The sequence below is a fragment of the Emydura macquarii genome, unplaced genomic scaffold (genome assembly GCF_026122565.2).
Source record: "Emydura macquarii macquarii isolate MOO-44397 ecotype Brisbane River unplaced genomic scaffold, CSIRO-AGI_Emac_v2 contig_1483, whole genome shotgun sequence".
NCBI lineage: Eukaryota > Metazoa > Chordata > Testudines > Chelidae > Emydura > Emydura macquarii.
Genome location: NW_027131620.1, coordinates 5254592 through 5275962, shown reverse-complemented (window position 1 = coordinate 5275962; position 21371 = coordinate 5254592). Strand labels below are relative to the sequence as shown.

The window sequence follows — 21371 nt, the reverse complement described above, 5'->3', positions numbered from 1 at the left end:
TCAAAGAGACTGTCAGAGTGGATCAGACATATGCTCCACCCAGTGCAATTATCTGATCTCCTATTACAATTACCAAGTAGTATAAGAAGTTATAGAATATTCTCTCTATAAGGAAAGTTTCTTCTTAAACCCCATCAGTTAGAATGTGGCTTACGCCCTGAAGTAAGAAAGTTCAGATCCCTTCCAAACATATTATTTTAAAAATATAATTCTGGACATTCTCATTAACCATATAACCATTCCATTTTTCTTTCCTGAAGGTGGCACTATTCTTTTAAGAGTTAGTTATACATTTTTAAAGGTTGTTGGTAATTTTATTAAATATTTTGTCAACACACAACATAAAATAGAAAGAGAAGCATGAAAAACATTACCAAAATGTTTTAAAATATTTAGAAATGGAACTTCTCAGCAGCCATTGAAATGTTTGTTCTGACAGACAGCAGGACACAGCTGTTGTGACACTGGAATGACTGGAATATAGGCAAAATTTTCGAAAAGACCCAAGTGACATAGGACCCGAATCCCAGTGACTTTCAATGATACTTAGGCTCCGAGAGCCACATTTTAAAGGAATTTAGATGCCTAACTCTCACTGATTTCAAAATATCTTTAAAAATTTGGCTCCTGCCTGTCTAAGTCACCTTTGAAAATGAGATTTAGGCACCAATGTCAATTAGCTGTTTTTCAAAATTTTACCTGATAACGTCAAAAAAATAATTGGCCATGATTTGTAAAAGTGACTAGTGATTTTGGTTGCCTCGGCTTTTGGTGTCCAACTCCAGAGGTATTGAAGAGGCCTGTTTTTCTGAAAATGCCTATCGACCACTCTCTGAAAATAAGTTGTCTCAAGTTGGGCATCTAACAATTAAGGCACCCAAAATCTAATTACTTTCTACAATCCTGACCATAGTTCATTGGTGCTACCATCCATATATTACAGCGCATTAGCGCATCTAAAATACTCTTGCAAACAATCCAGTGTTAGCAGATCCCATTGCTGTGTTTTCTCATGAAAATCACGTTAGCACTGATTTCCTGATTAATGTGTCTCAGCACTTATAATTACTTCATGCTGCATATCAAAGGAACATTTAAAAGAAACCACAAATGGAAGAGAAAATTAAAATGCAGTTCAAATTTGTTCAGGTCACTGGAAGGATCTACTGCTGTGACTGTGAAATATTGATGGTGTGTCATTGTTAATTATTCAAGCTGGCATTTCAGCTCCGAGTCTGAGAAACTGGGATGGAGCAGAATTTTAAAAATTCTGAAATTAACAATGGTATATTTCTAAATAATTCATTCTGCTTGTAATAGCTTCTTGTGATCAAACCATTGTGTTTAAACAAGCTCTGGTGACTTTTTTTAAAAACAATATTTAAAGTAACATTGAATTTAAAGCCCTTTGGGTAAAGTATATAGATGACATTCTTGGTGAGGGGAGGGGGAAAGATGATGGAGCAAACATTGTTTTTTTGTTACTTATAATATAGGCCTTTGTTAAACGGCTCGCCTAGCTCTAAGCCAGTAATCAATAAAGCCACTGTGGTCAATACAACCACACAGGAAGCGAGAGAGAAATAGAGAGGGCAAGACAGACTAGTTATCTCATTTAATCCATTTGAAATAAACTTTCTCACTTAACTTCTAACATCTAATTCAAACCCATTATTTTTCAACAAACATCCTTGGCAGCCAGTCTTGTAGGACAAAGCGTCTCACACCAATGTGAAGGACTAGAAGTTTCAAAGAAGTAATCCTGGTATATAAAGCCTTTGGGACAGATCCCCAGCTGGAGTAAATTGGTGTTGAGCCACTGATTTGAACTCTATGCTGACTCACACCAACTGAGGATCTCGTCCTTAGATGCAACCCAAAGCAACACACTTCTAAAGAGAACATCCCAGGCACACAGCTATTTAGAACCAATGGACCCAATCTTTGTGCACCAAAAACTCTGGGGTTCAGTGAGAGTTTTGGAAGTGCAAAGCAATACAGGATAAGACTGTATTTACCTGGGTCAATCCAGCTGACCTTATAATCAAAGTGGCTTTCCTTTGGCACTGTAATATTGAATGCTAAAGTACCTAAGAGAATTGCATATCAAGCACAAGGAGAGTTAATTCAATCATCTTTTCTACAATCCAGGTACAGGACCATCTCTGTTTTGCAAGTTAAATGCTCAGTTCAGTTATTTGTAAGTATTGTTGCCCTCTACTTTGTCCTGAGCTCCTATCATGAAGTACACAGGGCATGGCCTTCCTGCTCAGTTGAACATACTGGACCTGATTCTCCATTCACTTACACCAAGTTTACACTGTCGATACTCCACTGATTTCAATGGCATTACTCTTGATCAACACTAGTGTAAGAGGAGAATCAGCCCTACTGTTTCTTTCTCTAATACCCAAGCATGGTCCATTGTGCAAAAAGCCAGACCTTTGTGCTAAAAGAATCAGAGAAGAGGACAATGGGAGTTCAAGACAGAGGATCTCATGGCAGATGTCATTTTTCCTTGTCAGGCAGGTGTTGCAGTGATGCAGTTTATGTGGTGAGATGGAAAGAAGATTGATAAGAAAATGTCACCTCACTTCTTCTGATCTTCCTCTCTCTCATTCACTGGCTGAAGGCGTACACTACCAGTTCATGGGACAACACTGTTGAGAGAGAGTGTTTTACAAAAACCATTGCCAAAGAATCTGTTGTTGAATACTTACAGCTGTCCTCTTCTTCTGTTATAACACTGACAACATAACAGGCATAGACAAAGCCCACCAGCTGGAAAACAGAGAGAAGAAATCATTCAGCACTTTTACAGCCAGTCTTCAACAGCCACCACTGGAATGGTGAAACCCAGTAAAAATTGCCGTAAGGTATGCAGTGCAGGAGTCAGACTATGGTGGCATATTTCTCCCTAAATTCTTGCCCAAAATCAAAAGCACCACCCACAATCCCAGAGAAGCAGGATACTTCTGCTAACGTAATTAGTACTGAAATAGCATAGCAATGTTGCCATTAAACTGTAATCACTCAGCTTCAGAGTTAACACCTGACTGAGATGAATCATTCACACTATAGGTTCACACCGCTTCTAGAGCTATTGCTTCAGGCTGCCTGTTTGAAGACTCAGACAGCACTGCTTCAGGTCACATTTAGAAGGTTTTCTTCCACTTAAGGACTGGAAACATTTCTTTTTATGAGGATGCCAGAGAAGTACCAGTGCAATGTGCCAGACAGTGCCCCATTCATACAACCCCTTCTGCAATAGCAATCAAATAGATACATGGAAGAATACTCATTTCACTAGTGAACAGGATGCAAGGGGAGGAGAACTCATTAGGATGATTCAGCCATAGAGATAGTCAGGCCTTTAGAGGGTAGGTGAAGAGATAAACTACCTTGGCATTATCCATCAGGAGAATGGGACTCGGTTCAGTTTTGCTTTGTAGGCAGATGAGATGGACAATTAGTTTTGAAATGACCCATAAATGCAGCAATACTTTGGCTGTTTTAAATGTAGTGACATTGAACTTTCTAACATCTTAGACTTGGAAATGGAGAACTGATTGGAAGTAACCGTGGCAAAACCTAGGGCAAAATGCAGAGTCAGACTCCATGCCCATGCAAAAGGAGTAATAAGAAACCCCTTCCCTCTTAAAGCCCTGTTGGGGCTACCCAGACCTTGGGTCCAGTTCACAGCAGTATTTGGAGTTACTTACTCCCTCCCAGAAGCAGTTTGCATGGGAAATGGGCAGAATCTCGACTCCCCTCCCTCTACTCCCTGGCCAGAGGAACTGAGCCAGCGGGTGGTGTGCCATCCTTCATAAAATGGTATAGGCCAGCTTTAAATTACTATCTCCCGTGAGGAAACAGGGGAGGAATAGTGACTCCGTGGGTGTCTCTGGAGTCACAGTACCTCCAGGAGCTGCTCCTGACCTGGTGCAGTTTACACATCACTCATTGCCTAGAGCCAGGTGTCAAATACGAAAACAGACTTGAAATTTCAAAATTAAATTGGACCATTACCTCAGAACCACAAAACAATTAACCCCTCCACCCCCCACACACAATGGCTCCCCACTCTGGGGACAGTTCATAGAAGCTCTAAAATATTAGTGCCAGACCCTGTGGTCCTCATGTTCACCAGCAAGGCAATACCCAGCGTGAGGAAGGAAGGAAGAATCTGGCCCTAGCAACGTTGCATGATCCTGGTCCAGCAGATTTTTATTTTGCTCTGCTTTCTGTTGACCAAACATCTCCTCTGCTCCCAGTATTATGTCTTTCCTAACGCTCCGTGCAGCAGGATCTTGTCTGACACTAACTGCGTTACTAAAGTTATTGTAAGCCATAATTATGTGTTTTCCACCAGGAACTCAATCCCCTCGAACAAGAGTTAGAATGTGGCAAACAACGGCTCACTCCCAGGGAAGACAGAATGATGCATGAAAGGACTTGGAAAGTGGAGTCCATTCATTTTTAATATGACAGAAAAATACATCACACCAGAAAACCAAAGGCAGGATAATGAGATTTCTTCGGTGGGATTATAAAACAGGCTTGTGTGCTGCAGCTCTCTCAAGACAAGAAACACCTCAGTTGGAGGAAACTAAACAATTTTTACAGCCCCACCAAACCTTGTATTTCTTTTAAACTCCCTATTAAAAGTTAAATGCAACAACCCACCCCGCCCCCCCCCCCCCCCCCACTCTCCCAGCATGCTCTCTTGGGCCTTGACTCGTTCCATGGAGGTACAGTACAGCGCCGCAAAGATGGATAAGCCAGCTTGCTTCACTCTCTGATTTTCCTGCGGCACAGTTTCCAAGACAGGGCTATTTTACCCCTTAGTCTCCATTAACTACAGTGTATTGAAGGCATATGAGAGAAGCAGAATGAATTAGCCTTTTCTCCGGATTGCTTTGCTTCGTTTGTATTGTATTAACGGGGGGGGGGGACGGGGACGGGGGGACGGGGACGGGGGACGACCAAGAGTCTTTTTTGTTTGGGAGGTGTTTTTGTTTTGATTTGCTTGTTTTAATTTGTGGTCGTTGAAGGACAGACATGTACCTGGGACTGACCCTGTTGCTGATAAAGGCAGCAAGCCATAACCCTTTACTTAATTAGACAATATGGATAGCTATTAGAGGGCAGGGAGTCCAAATGGCGTATGAGCATTTCTCCATGCAAGATCCTCCCATTGGTCCCTCTACTGCAGTGGGTTTTCAAACTTTTTAGGTTGTATCCCCCTTTCCAAATACTGTAGTCTACCCCGTACCCTCATCTGAGATAGGGTCATAATAGACCTATTAGATTGCCATGTCTTACTAAATAAAATTCCCCCTCTGCCATTACAGGATTTTTCTTGCATACCCCCTGACGACTGCTCGTGTACCCTAGGGGTATGCGTACCCCAGTTTGAAAACCATTGCTCTAGTATGTCACTGGTCTGTGCTCTTCACGCTTTGGGTGACTGCAGTCAGAGTGCTGGCATCATTTTCGGGCTAGGATCTCTTGGTTGAGCCCTGAAACGGAGAGCTCAGGCGTGAATAAGGTGGGTTTGTCTCCGGGGTCACTAGCCCATGTTGTCGCTCACTGTGTATCACGGCTACACTACTATTTTTAGTGTGCTAGCACAGTGAGAACGAGCATGAGTATATCTAAGTGAGCTGGGAATCACACCCTCAGCTTGTAGTGTACATGTAACCTGTGTGTGCAAATTTGACCTTTGCACACAAAATGATCAGTTAGATGTCTCACTGGCCGTTTGCATACACAAAACTCTGATGTGTGTGCATTCATGTAATTCCAGATTCAGAGTACAAATACACACCTGCCCACACATTCTTAGACATGGCCTGACCTTAGTGGGCTTTGAAAATCCTGCCCTTAGTATTTCATATGGATTAGTGTAATATAATAATGATAAGGTCAACTCATTGGATATTCACCAAAACATCCAAGAATGGGTATGGCATATTTAATGCTTGTCCTGATTCACAGGAGATTCCAGGTAGGTCTTCTTGTATCCTCATACATTCCCATCATGTTCTTGACCAGCTGTGGACTGGGGATTAACAGTCATGCCCACCTTGATTCTTAATGGTGTATATACTCCATACATATCATACACAGGTAAACCTTATCTAAACCTATCACTCCTGTGGTTTGTATCAGAGAGGTCCTGGGCAGCACTAAGAATGAGAATGAATTATCTTGGCACCATAAAGGTAGAAGTCACATAAATGCTTCATATAAGCCAGGCTACTAGGGTCAACCTGTTAAACCTCCTAAAAACTTGTTCCACAATTCAGAGGTATTGAGGTCAGCTAGGAAGTTTATTTTGCAAATAAATTTACCTCCCACCCGCCCACCACCAAAACACCCTTTTCCCATATAGCAGACAAAACAAACCCAAACAAACAAAACAGGGGACAAAGTGAACTTTACCAGATCTCTTAATCCCAAATCCACAGAGGCCTGAGTTGTTTTTCTGTTTCTGGTTTCCCCTGACTTTGTTTCGTGAGAAAATGTTTCAAGGTTGTTGTATTCAGGGAAACATCAAGAGTAGACTCAGGACAGAGGGAGGAAGAAATATGAAAATAATCAAGAATCAATGGTGATTTTAGTGGCACCTGAGAGGCTGTGACCTTTAATGGGGTTAGCCTGGACTTCATATTAGTTTTAACAGCTTTGGGGTAAGTTAATTATTTATGCAAAAATTTAGTACCCACTTGTTTCCCAATAGATTAAGCAATTGAGTTTCAGGAAATCTTGGATTCATTATTACCTGTTTAGTGTTTCATATTTACTCCGCTTTGACCTTATAACCCATGACTTTGTGGCATGGATTTCATCAGTTGTAAATTACTGTTTATTCAATGACTTATTTCCGTTTTCTCTAAAAAGGTTACATTAGCCTCCTCACTCAGCTGGAATGGGAAAGTTTCCGGAGATGAGGGAGGAGGGACATCCACTATAAATGTGAACTGTATTTTCATGTTGCCTGAACTAAGCTATAATTAAACCTATCACTTCGGGGATAAAGTGAACTCCTGGGACCTCACTATGTCGTTCCTCATGCATGAATTATGAATGGGGGGAAAAAAAAGCCAATAGAGATGAAATAAAAATCCCATCACCAAGTCTGCTTCAGTGAGAGAGTCCGCTTGCATGTGTACTGAGTTAATTCCAAAAGGCTCAAAGCTTTTTCAATCGGTTCATTGATGATTGTTTCTTCACAGAATTTGAGAATTGGGGGGTGGATTTATTCCATTTAATGTGAAATTAATATAAATCCTTTGAAAGAATTGAAAGTTTAGTGTAAAAAACATCCCCTGTTTTTAATAATGTTGTTAACTGGACAGCCGGGGGTTCCTATGCTGTTAAAATACCCAGGCTTTTGCCTGTTCAGGGGAACATCTCTGGAATTCTGGGATTTCCGAATTAGGAGAAAGAAGCTTGTGTGGCACTCTGAACAAAGCCTCAAAGACACCACAGTTCATCTCAAGACTGTTTACAATGTTGTGTGAAATAAGTTTGATGGGAGGGAATTCAGTGGGCAGGCATATACATCAGGAGACCCACCATGGTTAGCAGTTGTTCACTTATATTTCAGAAGCATCAGGAGAGAGGTCAAAGATCATGGCTGCATTTCACTCCTGTTTAGAAGGCTAGCTCAAAGCCCATACACCACTGAGATCTCACTTCAGCCCTTTTTATTGCAAGCCCTACAGTCATATTAGTCCTTGACAGAGAAAGGGATGCAAGATTATATGCTCCTATTATATATTGCTACTTTCCCTTCAGGAATGCTTTTCAATCTGATAGTCAAGGAAAGGAGTGGATTAAACACCAGTGATGCCACCTCATGATGATATGGGGAGAAAGAAAGGCGGGCCACTTGATGGCAACAATTATGAAAAGGGGCACTTCTGCTGGAACACGTTCCACAGAGCAGCTTTGCTCATAAAGAACCAGCACATCTTTGATGCTAGAGAAATTCAAGGAGAGTGAAGAACCCTCCGTGAATAGGCCCCAGGACAAAAGGACACTGGGAAGGGTTTGTATGTTTCTTTGGTGCAGAATACAAAAACTATTCAATTGCCGTTAAATATCTAAAGGCCTTAATGAAAAAATCCTCCAGCTAAAACTGGAATAGATCTGATTTGTTGAAATTTGATTTTTCCCTCAGCAGGGAGAGGAGGAAGAGACAGGAAAAGAATTTACAGGGTTTTGATCTATTAGCTTTTTTTATAGCACCATCCATCAAGGTGCTTGCCTTCATGAGAAAATGTTTCAAGGTTGATGTAGATAGGGAAGTATCAAGAGCAGACTCAGGACAGAGTAGGATGACCAGACAGCAACTATGAAAAATCAGGACAGTGGGTGGAGGGTAATAGGTTCCTATTTAAGAAAAAGCCCTAATATTGGGACTGTCCCTATAAAATCGGGACATCTGGTCATCCTAGGACAGAGGGCGGAAGAAATACGAAAATAATCAAGAATCAATGGTGATTTTAGTGGCACCTGAGAGACTGGCCTTTAATGGATTAGACTGGACTCCGTACCGGTTTTAACAGCTTTTGGGGTAAGTTAATTATTTATGCTAAAAAGGTAGTACACCCACTTGTTCCCAAATAGATTAAGCAATTGAGCTTCAGGAGATCTTGGATTCATTAATATTAAATATCGGTATCAGTGTAGCACCTACAAGTCCTAGACATTGACCAGGACCCCTTTGTGCTAGGCACTGTACATAAAGATGTCTAGAGAGGACACAGCAACTGATTCCCCACTTGCACCGGTTTTACACTGGTGTGACTTAAATGGAGCTACTCCTGATTTGTACCAATGTAAGAGAGAAGAGCATCGGGGCCGAGGTCTCTGGGGGATCGTTTCCTGTCAGGATGTTCTTTATACTCCCACCCAGGGAGCTCATTCAAAAGTGCTGCCAGCAGCAGAAGAAAAAAACTGGGCATTTATCCCTCCACCCCCACCAGAATGGCAGCTGCAGAAGTGTAAAAGAGTAGCAAGGCAAAAGATTAATTATGGCCTCAGGAATGACAGGGTGATCGAAAGCTTGCAGGCTCCACACTTAAATTGGAGCCAGGTGCGGCAGGAGATCCCCATTCTGGCCACCTATAAAACTTCAAGGAAGCGAATAGTAAAAATCATTCCAGCTGGCCAAGTAGTAGTAAAGGATTGAAAGTAGTTTTCTCCATAAAATTCATCGGGGGTGATTCCCTTTTATTAACTTCCTCCCATCACATGCTGTGTCACAGTCCCCTTTGCCTTTATTACTACAATGTCACAGATGTGCATGTTTGACTGATAAATAAAAGACAGTGGGTCAAACATTGCTCTTCATTTCTCTAGTATAATCTGGATTCACACTAGTGTAACTGAGAGCAGAACTTAGGCCTGTGTTCCTGCCCCAAAATAGTGAGTATGTTCAGAATTTTCCTTCTGAATGATTTTTGATGAAAAATGCAGTTTCCACAAAATCAAAATTTTCTGCCAACATTTTGATTTTGCTAAATTTTTCAAAATCAAAATCAAAACCAAATATTTTGTTTCAGGTCAGTTCAAAGTATTTGGGTTTGCTGTACTGACCCAAAACATTTAGTTTTGAGTCAATTCAACTTTAAATTGCATTTTCCTATTGTAGTGCCTTGCCTCATAAGAGATGTAGTTCAGATGCCTGTTGCCCCCATTCTCTGTGATGGACCAGGCTCCTTGGCTGGAATACATCTCCTATGATGCTACACGATCTCCCCTCTGACCAAGTGGCATTGTGCATCATGGGAGTCACATGGTTGCAAATGTATCATGAGAGATATAGTCCAGCCATAGTAAAACAGTTTAATGCTGAACTGACTCAAAATGAAACATTTTGAGTCAGTTCAGCAAATCAAAATGAAATATTTCAGTTTGGGAATTTCCAAATTTTTAATTTGGATGAGAAATGCTTGAACAAAACATTTTGCCATTTACAAACTGAAGCTTTTCAAAACATTTCATTCTGTGAAAAATTTCAGTATTTCAACTTTTTGTCTGAATTTGGGATGAAAACAAATGTTAGAACATCAGAATTCCCCATAGGACAGAAATTCCAGTTTTCACTCAAGTCTAATTACAACCTATGGAAGACAAGATGTTCACATAAGATAGATACAAACATACTAAAGGGAGAGGTTACAATGAGATCACACAGCTGCTTAGACTGGTGATGCACACTGTCTTAAGAGATACTATTATTTTGAGCTTCATAAGCCCCAAGGTTGATGTATATTTATTGAGGAGAAACTTGAAGCAGGAGAAACATGACAGACGGGCTCAGGAAGGAAATGCTCCTGTCCAGCTAAGTCGATCTTGGAGCTTTTAAAATGCACTGGACTAGCTTCAGGGGAGAAAGAGAGGAGCTGCAATTCAGACCAGGAAACTCTGCAGACAGACATACTACTTCTGTTGGTTTGTGTTTTTAGACAATTCTGCTCTTTGGCATTTAACGCTTTAAGCTGCATGAAGGGAACATGCCCAGAGAGCAAGAGGGCATTGGAGCATTTTTGGTTGCACAAGAACCCTATAAAATTAAAATCCCAGAGTTTTGTTGCTTAACGTGGGCCTCTAGAGAAATTCCTCTCCAGCTTCACAGACCCCAGCCATGTCACAGGTGATTTTGTGACTCTGCGTGATGCCCACCCTGCAACTGTCACCAGCAGAGACTACAAAACTCAGTTCAGCTGTGACTCAAACTGAAATTCAAACCCAAAGTCTTTAGAGCCATGAGGCCAATATATTAACTCAGTGTGCCTCCCAGCCCTCACTTTGACCAGATTAAGTAAAGAGTTTGAATCCCCATTGACTCACTGAAACACTGATCATTTTTAGGGCTTTGCAAGTTACCCAGGGGGGAAAAAAAAAGTCAGAGATGTAAAATGACACTAAGCTGTTGCTCTAATTCCTCCAAGAATGTTCTTGTGCTTTCGCCTCTGCTGCTGTTTCCCCAGATAACCTCAGTACCAGCCTCCTCTAAGGAGTGCAAGTATCCAATTAAGCCTTTCATTAGGAACACATGCCATAGGCAGGTGGGTTCAATCAGCCAGTCAAACAGCCTGGGAACCAACAGGCCGCACAACAGAAGAAGTGATGAACCACGGTTGTCCCGAGCCTGGGCTTCTTTCACTGTGAAAGTCTGTTTTCACAGAGAAACGGATGGAGGAAAATGTTGAGCTAGGACCCCTCCCCTAGTACTGTAGAGTTTGTAAGGCTAGCTTCTTTTATACACAGTGCGCAGTTTGCTTTGAGTAATGCCAGTATAGCTGAAACAGACATAGGAGAGCACACAAATGAGTACTAACATTAAGGGAAACTTGCCCATCAACTAAGGCCTAAGGGAGGTGGTCACCAGTCCTGAGCTGCTGATGGATGCCTCCTACTGCACAGGCACTGAAAAATCCTTCGGGTACCTCCATCTGCCGAGGTAGGGGTCTCTGTGATACCAGCTGAGTTACATAGCCCACTTGTGCTTGAAGGGGATGGGGCTCTTGGGTCCCACTCCCGTAGTCCTGTTTACATGCGCTCAGATTCTCTAATCCCAAAAGGGGTAGTGGCACCAACTGCCTGATGGCTCTCCTTGGGGCTTGCCAAACCTATCCTACCTGCCCAGCATACCAGAGTTACTGTCTCCTTGGAGGCATGGGGAGGGGGAATAATATGTGGCCTTCCTGAGGGCAATTCCCCTGAAGGCTTCCAGGAGTCTCCCTTGGGAGCTGGAGAGCCACCATCTTCTCTCTCCCAAAGCTGCCCAGCAACTGCTGGGAACTTTCTGCTTTTAAGCCCTTATTCAACCCCATTTTGATTGACAGGGCTGACGGGGCGGGGCCAGTGTTGCTCACAGCAGCTCTTTAACACCTTCTTCGTGGGGGCAGGGTTTATACACCCCCTCACAGAGGCCTAGTCCTTAGTTTGCTAGCATAAGATTTAGCATGAGTAAGTGACCTAGGGTTATAACCTTCAGCAATAAGAGCTTTTTCATAAACAAGTTAACTGCAAGGAACAAAAGAATGCAGTCTCAATGGAATTTCAGGGGTTTTTTGAGTAACATGGACCATTTCCGTTATCCGCACTGATGCATTGGAACTACTGATCATAATAAATAGCTGTCAACAATCAGAAAACCCAAATATGGCTACCTGGATAGCTACATATGAAGAGAGGACTGAGACCTAATTAAATGTGATCATAGATATGCTGAGGTGTAAACAAAGGGTATAAAAACGGATGCGTGCACGCTGACCAGTGGTTCATCAGAATGATGTCATTGCACTTATGGTGACATGCACTTACTGATTAATTCTGTCTTTGTTTTCATCAGTCCATGATGTTACGAGTGTGTCAGCTCTGTGGATTGCTCTCTACTTTACATCCATTTATTTGCTCAGTATTTTTCATTTGTGGTTGAGTTTGGCTCTTGATTAAGATCTGTAGATCCAACCAATCTCAAATTCAGTCTGAATAAAATTTTCTGAAGTAGTCATTTGAGTGATGAACCTGTTATTTGTATAATAGTAACTCAAATTTACATTGGATACAAGGAGCAGGAGGAAAGACAAGTGTGGATAGAAAGCTGCCTAATGAAGATGGAAAACTAGAGCAAGCCCCGCTCCACGCTCCTTTGCAAAGTTCTGCCCTGTGGGCATGAACTATTCAAAGCTACCTTCAAACGCCTTGCTTTCATTCTTGCTTGAGAGAAAAGCAGCTCAGCACAGAGTCTCTGCTAAGTACCCTTCTCTTTTCCCCATGAGACAGAAGTACTGTAGATTTCATTTCTAACTTGAGAGTCAGTTGAGCATGTTCGCTCTCTCACTAACATGGGGTGGCGGAGATACGAGGGGAAGAGGGGAAGATATTAATTTCCCTATCATTCTTGAGCTGCTAGAAAGCTCTTGCTGGCTGGTGAAAAAGGGATTGTCATCAGATATCCAAAGCGACAACCAGACGCGTTTGATTTCCTGACCTTTTTGCTCTCAGGATGCAATTATTATCAGTGAAAATGTAATACATGCCAACAGCAGAGTGTGTCTTGACTCGCTTTCCACTGAAACATCTGCTGTCAACCTTTGCTTGGCCATCTTCTTGGGGAACCTTCCAAGCTGTCATTTTGAATGAAAGCAGCAGACAGGCAGGCAGGCAGAATGTTCTCCCTGTTGGGGAGACATTTCCAACCTTCATCCCACTCCACCGACCTTTGGAAAAAGCCCATCCCTTCCCCACTCCCAGAGCTGCCATATGGACAGACCAAAAATAGACCAGCTATTTAAAAAGAATATGGACTTCCAACTGCTGCTTGGCAAGTTGGGGAGTTGTACGGTGGACATTTGCTAAACTGGAAAACAAAACAAGTTTTCTTTTGCAGATGAGTAAAACAAAAATTATTTCTGCTGTATTTTTTGATGGAGTTGGTATGGGCCCATGGCACACAGACAGTAAATGAACTAACCTACATATGCCAGTATACAATCACTGCTAAGATGTGTGCTTCCATTAAGCATCTCCCTCCACTCTGTCTCTTCACAATGTCCTTTGTTGTAGTGTGTTTCAACAGGTTAGGTAGCATTAGAGGGATAGCCCCATGGTTTTGCCATGTTGGTATCTATGCCCTTTTCACTTGCAAGAGACAGGGGTTCAAATCCTGACTGAACGAAATTTGAAAAGGCGTCTGATGGATTCTTAAATTAGGCCCTAATAGAATATTTGTACAGATCAAGAAACAGTCATATAACCCATCACAATGGACAGTCTTTGGCCCTGATGCTGACCTCATTCACTCCAGATAACGATAAGAGCAACTCCATTAACATCATGGAGTTAGCCCAGCAGAGAACTGCCACAAGTGAGATGGGAATCAGGCCCTGGGGGGTCTTTTTTGCTAACCAAGCCCCAGGCTTGGAAGAGCCGCATGACACACCCAGGATTCAGGGATGTGGTGCACTAGCAGAGCCATACAGGAAAGCTTCCACGGCACTCACTCATCCTGGGTGAAATTCATCCCGAGTAAAGATAAGGTTTACGCAGAGCAGCTACATAAGGGATTTTACCCTTTTATCCTGTAAGCAGGGCTCAAGGAAGCTCCACAGCTGCTATTACAGCCCACTGGTTTGCATGGAACACTGTTTTATTTCCATAATAAGGTCAGATTTGAGGCGGGGGATGTTTGCAGGGATGACTCAACCTTCCCTGAGGAGGAACACACAGCAATATTGCAGTGCCTCCCTGCTCTTGAGGAATAATTATCTCCCGAGGATTGGACACAGGGCCGCGTCTTATTTGTTAACAGATATGAATTTCATATTACCGGAGCTGAAACAGCTCTTTCTAAAGCTGCTGAACAAAACCTACAAACCCAGAAGAGGAGGTTTTGGGTCCCCCTGCCTCACCCTTCCGAGGTACTGAGCATTCAGTTCTCATCGACACCTGACAGACAAGGAGGAAATGAAGTCATAGCATTTCTGCATCTCCCCATTCTTCAGTTCTAAGGGAGACACAATCAAGAAGAAGAATAAAAAAGGATTTACTGTCTGTCGCCAGCACTGAGGACCTGCAAAGCATTCTGGGTGGGACAGCAGCCTCTAATAAAATCTGCCTGAAAATGAGATAAAGAGAATAGCAGAACTATTGGCAAGCATCAAAGAGTTTGTAATAAAAGAGTTTGGTCCTCAGAGACTGAAGAGGGAAGGGACTAGTCGGCTATTTTCAGGCAGGGCTCGGTTGAAGTCGTGAAAAACCCTTTAAGTCTTTTCTACTCTGTCTTCAAGGGAAGTCTGTCTAATGTCCAGTAAGATTATATAAGCACTTCAGGGCCGCCATGAGATACAGGCCTGGGGCTTTAACATTCCACCTTTACTACAGGAAAGATGGGTCCCTTTTACAGAAATTGCCGTGTATGGAAGAAAAACCTGAGCAGGAGCTCCAGGAACTTCTGCACACATGCGCTTAAGCTTGCAACCCAGTTTCAGGATCTAGGATGTACAAAAGTAGGGCAGGAATCCTCTAAGGTTTACATCCCAATAAGGGACTGGGGGAAGCAACTTATAAATATTTGCCCCAAACCCATTAATTTCTCTCCCCCTGTCTCAATCAATTTCCTCTCCCCATCTAGCCAGCTGAGAACACTCACTCTGAACCCATGTTGCATTTGCAAATCGTGACATGAACTTACAGTGCTCGGGGGGGGGGGGGGTGTGTGTGAACAAAACAATCCATTTTCCGGATCTAACAAAGTTGTTTTGTTTTCTGAAGGAGGATATTATCTTCATAGGGAAACACAGATCTCCCCTCCCCAAATCCTCTCTCTCTCTCCCTCACACACACACTTTCAAATATCACACAGCGACTATCGGAAATACAAAAAGCTAGGTCTGTTTCCTTACTGATATGTGTTTCCCCTCCTCAATCACAAGGACACATTGATTTGTTATTGTAGAGGTACCTCTGGTTTGTTATGGTAAGTGCTATGCTGCTGGTGTCGATTTCCATTTCTTAAAAAAGTGTCTTGTAGATATTGAGATAGAACACTGAGTTAAAAAACAACCGCCACTTTTATGAGACACTTACACAGAGACCTTGCACACAAACTGAGGGGAACAGAAAATATCGATCAGCTTTTGTGAATGCATAAGTTGACAGTGTCTCTTTAAAAGCTGCTACCCACAAAAACTCTACTTGGAAGGTTTTGCTTTTTGTTGGAGACCAAATGCACTAGGAAGTACTCACCGCTACCAGAATCTGGACCGAGCTGTGCATGACTTCAATATACCGATACTCCAGAGCACAGCCAATCACAGAGATGTAAGAATGGCCGTCCAAACCCTTTATGCCAGCCATGGACGCCTCCTTCCTTACGCAGCCAGGGCCATTTTCACTCCACCATGACTGATGCTGGGAGATATTAAAGGTCAAAAGTTCGCTGTCCTGGGGAGGAAAAAAAGATACAAAAATCTTCCTTTACAGAGGAATTGAGTCACTAGTCCCATTTAGGGGGAGAGTTGCAAAAATGCTTAGTGATGGCTTAAAAATTGGCCATTAAAAAAAAAAAAGTTGCCCATTAAAATCAATGGGAGACTTCCTAGGCTAGTGACAGCTTCTGATACACCCCATCCTCCCCCAGTGAGCGCTAGCAGGATCAAAAGGTGTTTGGAAGCATTTTCCAAGCAAGCTGATTAATAATTCTGAACTGGACTATGGCCTGTCCGTAGGACACAGTGCTGCAACATTGTGTCAATCACTCCCAGCTTAATAGGGTGATGCCTGGATGCAGTCGTGAGGTAGCTTCAACGACACCGTATCTCAAGGCCACAACAGAAAGACATTTTATAGGCATCCAGACTCATTTGGGGACCCAAGACTGTGGAGCTAGTGGCGCCTGGAGGAGAAAAGAGCTGTCAAGAAATTTGGGATGTCTGCAACTATCAGGATAGAGACAACACCCTACATTCACGAGTCTCTTAGATTCATACAAATATTATATGTCAAACCATAATGGATTCTTGGCATAGGTTATAAACTTTCAGAGCAAGGCACCCTGGAGACCTTTTTCATGCTCAAGACACCTCTGTATTGTTTATTCTAATATCTCTAATTATACTTCGTTATTGACTAGTACAGATGTGATTGCTTTAGGAACAAAAACATTCTCAACACATTTTCTTGACACAGACCTTCGATCCCCCTGTACCTGAATGAGCTCTCTTAAGAGTTCCATCCACATTAGCAAAATTGATCCAGTGTTGAAAACTACTGTCAGCAACAGATCTCAAGAACACTTTCTGGGAACGGTGCTCTAAGTGGTTCACCTCGTCTATTGTGGCTTACATGAATACCAAATTTCGATGCCTTTGTCTACTGCATACAACATCTTTACATGGCTAAGAACTCTGCCAATAGTCAGAGACAGCAGCCATTTTGTTCCCAGAGCTGCTGCAGCTTGTCATAGACAAAAGGATACATACACACACTGCTCTCTTGTGGGGACAAACTCCACGTGTGTTCTTTTTTCTTTTGCTGTTTTCCTTTAAACTACAGTATATTGGAGGTAAATGGTTGCTCTTTGTGTGTGAAAAAAGTACATCATCTACACTAGCAGTTAAGTTATTTTCAACGTTTGTTTAAGGGATGCGGAGAATGATTTACACCAACAGGTCAATTTCATTGCATGGAGAGGGATTTAGATGTGTAAACCAGGTAAATTTCCCATAAAAGCCACAGAAGGAGAATAAATATGGAGCACCCAAGTCTACGCACAGAATTATGTCGGAACACATCCGCCTGGCAAGAATAGGAACTAGAATCTACTGCTGGAGTAATAATGAAAAACATTTTTGAACTAACACTTTAATTTCCTCTTTGCCCCTAACTGTAACTGTATCTAATACATTCCCCTCCCATCTCCATCTGTCAATTTCCCCCCCTCCTCAGTATTTCGATTTATTGCACTTCTGGGCCTTCTATTGACCTCAGTCACTATCAACCTCTTGGGTCAAATTACTCTGACAAATTGACCTACTATCAACCTCTTGGGTCAAATTACTCTGACAACTGACCTCCACTGTGATCAATAGCTTCGTAATTAACACTCACCCAAGAACTCCACATCGTCTCGGCTTCCCCAGCTACCTTTTACTTTGCTTCCCTCAGCTTCCCTGGTTCAGTGCACTGAAACATACCCGGTGACACACAGCAGGGTACTTCAAGGGTTTGAGAGGCAATGAGGAGGTGGCACTTCCAACAACAATGAATCCCCCTTCCCTTGGGAAAAATGATACCTGAGTCACCTGGAATCCCAGTGGCAACCCCTAGGATATTGCTTTGGGGCTTCCAGCTTAAAAAGCACGGTTAAACTGTCCCTGCAGTTGATGAAAGACAAACTTAGATTCAAAGACTATAAGGTCAGAAGGGACCATTATGATCATCTAGTCTGACCTCCTGCACAACTCAGGTCACAAAACTCCCCCCCCCCCCCAGCATCGTGGGGAGAGCAGGGGATGAAAAGATAAGAGTAGCAATGCTTTGTGGGGAAGTGCTAAGTGCCCAGTGCCACTGAGACCCCAGCAGACCTTGCATGTCACTTTGATGTAGACTCAATAACACCTTTTGGCTCTAGCAAGAGAAAGGAAGGGGGCAGAGGGATTTATATGTACCTGTCCTAGAATCTAAATGTCTTTTCCCTATCGGAATAAACACAGGATTTTACAATGTAAATCTAACAATAACTACAGGGCTTCTTGCACTTTCCTTTAAAGCATCTGCTACCGGCTGCTCTCAGTTCAGATACTCGACTGGATAAGCCATTGGTCCATGGGGTGTGTGTGTGTGTGTGTGTGTGTGAGTGGGGGGGAGGAAACAGCAAAAATCAGAGTCTGGATCCATGCCCATCGCAAGTAGAAAACTGGGCTTGCAAATGGAGCTGATCTGTACGTAACTCAGTTAATGTCTGAACAAGGACAGATTTTTGATGGACCATAATGACCATGTAGACTTTCCTTTTCCTGAGCATGTATATGATTAATTCCTAGTCCCCAAGTCCTGAGAAGCTAGCCACCCCATTTTGTATCCTATATAGATTGGCCTCCAGGCCTACAACAAGCGAGCACTCAGTAATAGCTTGGGGAGCTGTTATTAAGTGTTCTGGGAAGCACATCTTGGGAGGCATGGATAATTAAGTAAGGAAAAGACAGCTGCCAAGTTCCTGATGAAAGCACTGCAACAGACGGGATGTGCTTTGCCGTGGATGGAGGAGGGTGCCGAGCTGTGGTGCGCGACCACTGCTGAAGCAGCCCCAATACCAAAGGAAAGACAACAGGGAAACTCCATTAACGGTGCAGCACGTACATGGAATCCTCTGCATTTTGGAGGCTGGGCGGGAGGGGAATCCTTTGATTGGCAGCTGCGGGGTAACTAAGCTGGTGCACGGTGCTGTGTGTCACAGTTTCTGCGCTAACGGACATCTGGGGAGAAGCTTCTAGAGGCCAATTTCCCTCCCCCTGCAGCCTCTGGAAGCTGCAATTTTGGCGGGAAAGTCACTGGCCTGCTCTCTCCAACAGGAGTGTATGCTTGTACACATAAGTTCTCCCACTCCTTAGAGTCATGCATAAGGTTGCTGCTCCCCACCACGCGCCTCCTATCTTATGCACTCCCTGGGACACATGACTATGCCCCGTACAAGCTCCCACGTCAGTGAGATTCAGCCAGCCTGCCCAAGCCACCGCTGCACTTCCCCCACCCCATGAGCTACTGGGCTGATCCACCAGCTGGGAAAGGGAAAAATCACGTTCCAGGCAAGGACTCAGCTCCAGCTCCTTCCCTCTGCTGCAGGAGATGGACACTTACTGACTGGACGTCAGCAAGTCTCATTTTGAACAGAGCCTAGATAACCTGAAGGACCGATGTTGGACATGGTGAGGAATTAGGCAGGTAGAAGAACATGAAATACTAAATCAAAGTGCTCAGTGCTATGGCATACAAATAGCCGCAGCTGCGAGCACAAGCAGAGTTTATGCTATCAGAGAGCAGAAAGGACAGTACTAAAGTTGAGTGGTGCCTAGAGAGACAAAATCCCAGTTTTTACGAGTTGCTTGGAATAAAGCGGGCAGGTTTGCACATTCAAGCGGCACAGGGCAGTCACTCGCACACACAAATGATCAGCCTAACCCACCACGATACTCTCACGTACTGTCATTTAGAGTGGCCTTGTGTTCTTCTTCGTGTAAGCTGATGCGCGTTCCTTTTTGCACACGCGGTTCTGAAAGGCTGATGAGGAATTTTGCCAATCGTGTTTGGGGTAAGGAGCAGAAATGGAGGTGTTGCTCTCTCAGTACACTGAGATCAATGCCATTTCTTTACTGGTGTCCCTGATAGTAACTCTTTAGAGGACACCTGCTGTGATTGAGCATAGTAAAACAGCATTCAAGGCAAACATTTCATGCCTTCTGTTTGCTGAGCTTTAGCTGGGAGGCCAGTGGAAGAATCCCTGGACACCGACTGCAATCTGCTAACATTTTGTTTTCCTTATTGCAACAATAAAAAAATCCCCCAAAGAACCCCAAAGGGGCATTTAACTATAGTTATCTAAAAATCACAGAAGCAGCTCGTTAAAAAAAAGGAAATAACTTAAAAAACAGGGACAAAAAATATTCTGTAAAGCATTTGCAATTTTTTTTAAACCCACAAGAAAAGGTAGCTAGAAGTGGGAGGTGTGTTGGGAAATACTTATTAATTCCCAGTTATTTCAGTGAGGAACAGAGATCAATTTATATCTACATTCTCTCCATTTCTTGACAGGTGGCTATTTAAACGGTTACTGCTACCCCCTTAGCCTTCAATCTGAAAAGAAATATGAGCGAAGTGGAGATACAAGTTCCCTTTCAAGAGCATGACGAAGGCCAGGCAAGATCACATTTCAATTTAAACTGTTGCTGGACCTTGCTGCTGTCTATTTGCAATTCTCCAGCACAGTTGCAGTGCTGTGGGGAGGAAAAAACTCTGCAGTCTAATACAGTATGGAAGTTTTTCCTGTTACATCTCCTACACACACTTCACCTTTATATTCAGGGCAATTCCCCTCCCAACACTAGCACCCACAGAATCAGCCTTGGAAAGGCTGGCCCTTTGAGACTTAAAGATCATCGGAGAAAGCTGTTTCTTCATTCACTAGCTGCCTTCTGAAACCCTCCCTCCTTCTTCCCCCATTTTCATTAATTTTCAGGCAAGGCAGCTGTAATGGCTCTCAAAGCAAGTTCAGCCTGACTCTGTAAGCCTTAAGAGCTTGATGGATGAATAATTTTGCATCTTTTAAGCTGGAAAAATTTATTATCAAAAAGGGAAACCAGACATTCTTATCTCCTCGTGGTGCATTCTGAGTGCATGCATCTCACGGAAGCAGCAAGGGAATCACTTTTATCATTGCTGAGGCTCAAGTTGTCTGTTCGCAACGCTGCAGTACTTAAAGGCCAAGTAATGGGTTTCTATCCTCTGAGTTCAGGAGGAGGAGGAGGAGTGGGGGAGTAAGTTATTATCAACAGTGCATTTCTTCTCATCTCCATCTGATAACATGTGCCTAGTGCCAGAACTATTCCAGAGAAGCTATACCTATTCTCCTCTGAAATACAAATAACTTCCCCAATGGCTAGCAAGAATTATGCTCCTATAATCAGGTGATCAGAACAGTGCTGGTACAGAGTAAAGGCCAAGCATCGCACCTGGGTGGGAGAATGTAAAAAAAAAATCACCATTTAACGATGAACAGTTTCCAGATGTAAAGAAATGAACAGAGACAGGTTTAAAGGTGAAGCCCAGACACAAACGGTCTCTCAAAA

At 43.0% G+C, this 21371-nt stretch overlaps 1 protein-coding gene across 3 annotated transcripts in view; it reads right to left on the bottom strand.

Annotated features, from left to right (window-relative positions):
- The window catches only part of NKAIN4 (sodium/potassium transporting ATPase interacting 4), a 73993-nt gene that overhangs the window by 8069 nt on the left and 44553 nt on the right, over positions 1-21371 (bottom strand). For all 3 annotated transcript variants that reach the window (XM_067554096.1, XM_067554099.1, XM_067554098.1), the window contains exons 4-5: positions 15775-15972; positions 2721-2781 (exon numbers count right to left, since the gene is read on the bottom strand). In XM_067554096.1, coding sequence (XP_067410197.1) covers positions 2721-2781; positions 15775-15972 — 259 coding nt within the window. The remainder of the gene's footprint in view (positions 1-2720; positions 2782-15774; positions 15973-21371) is intronic.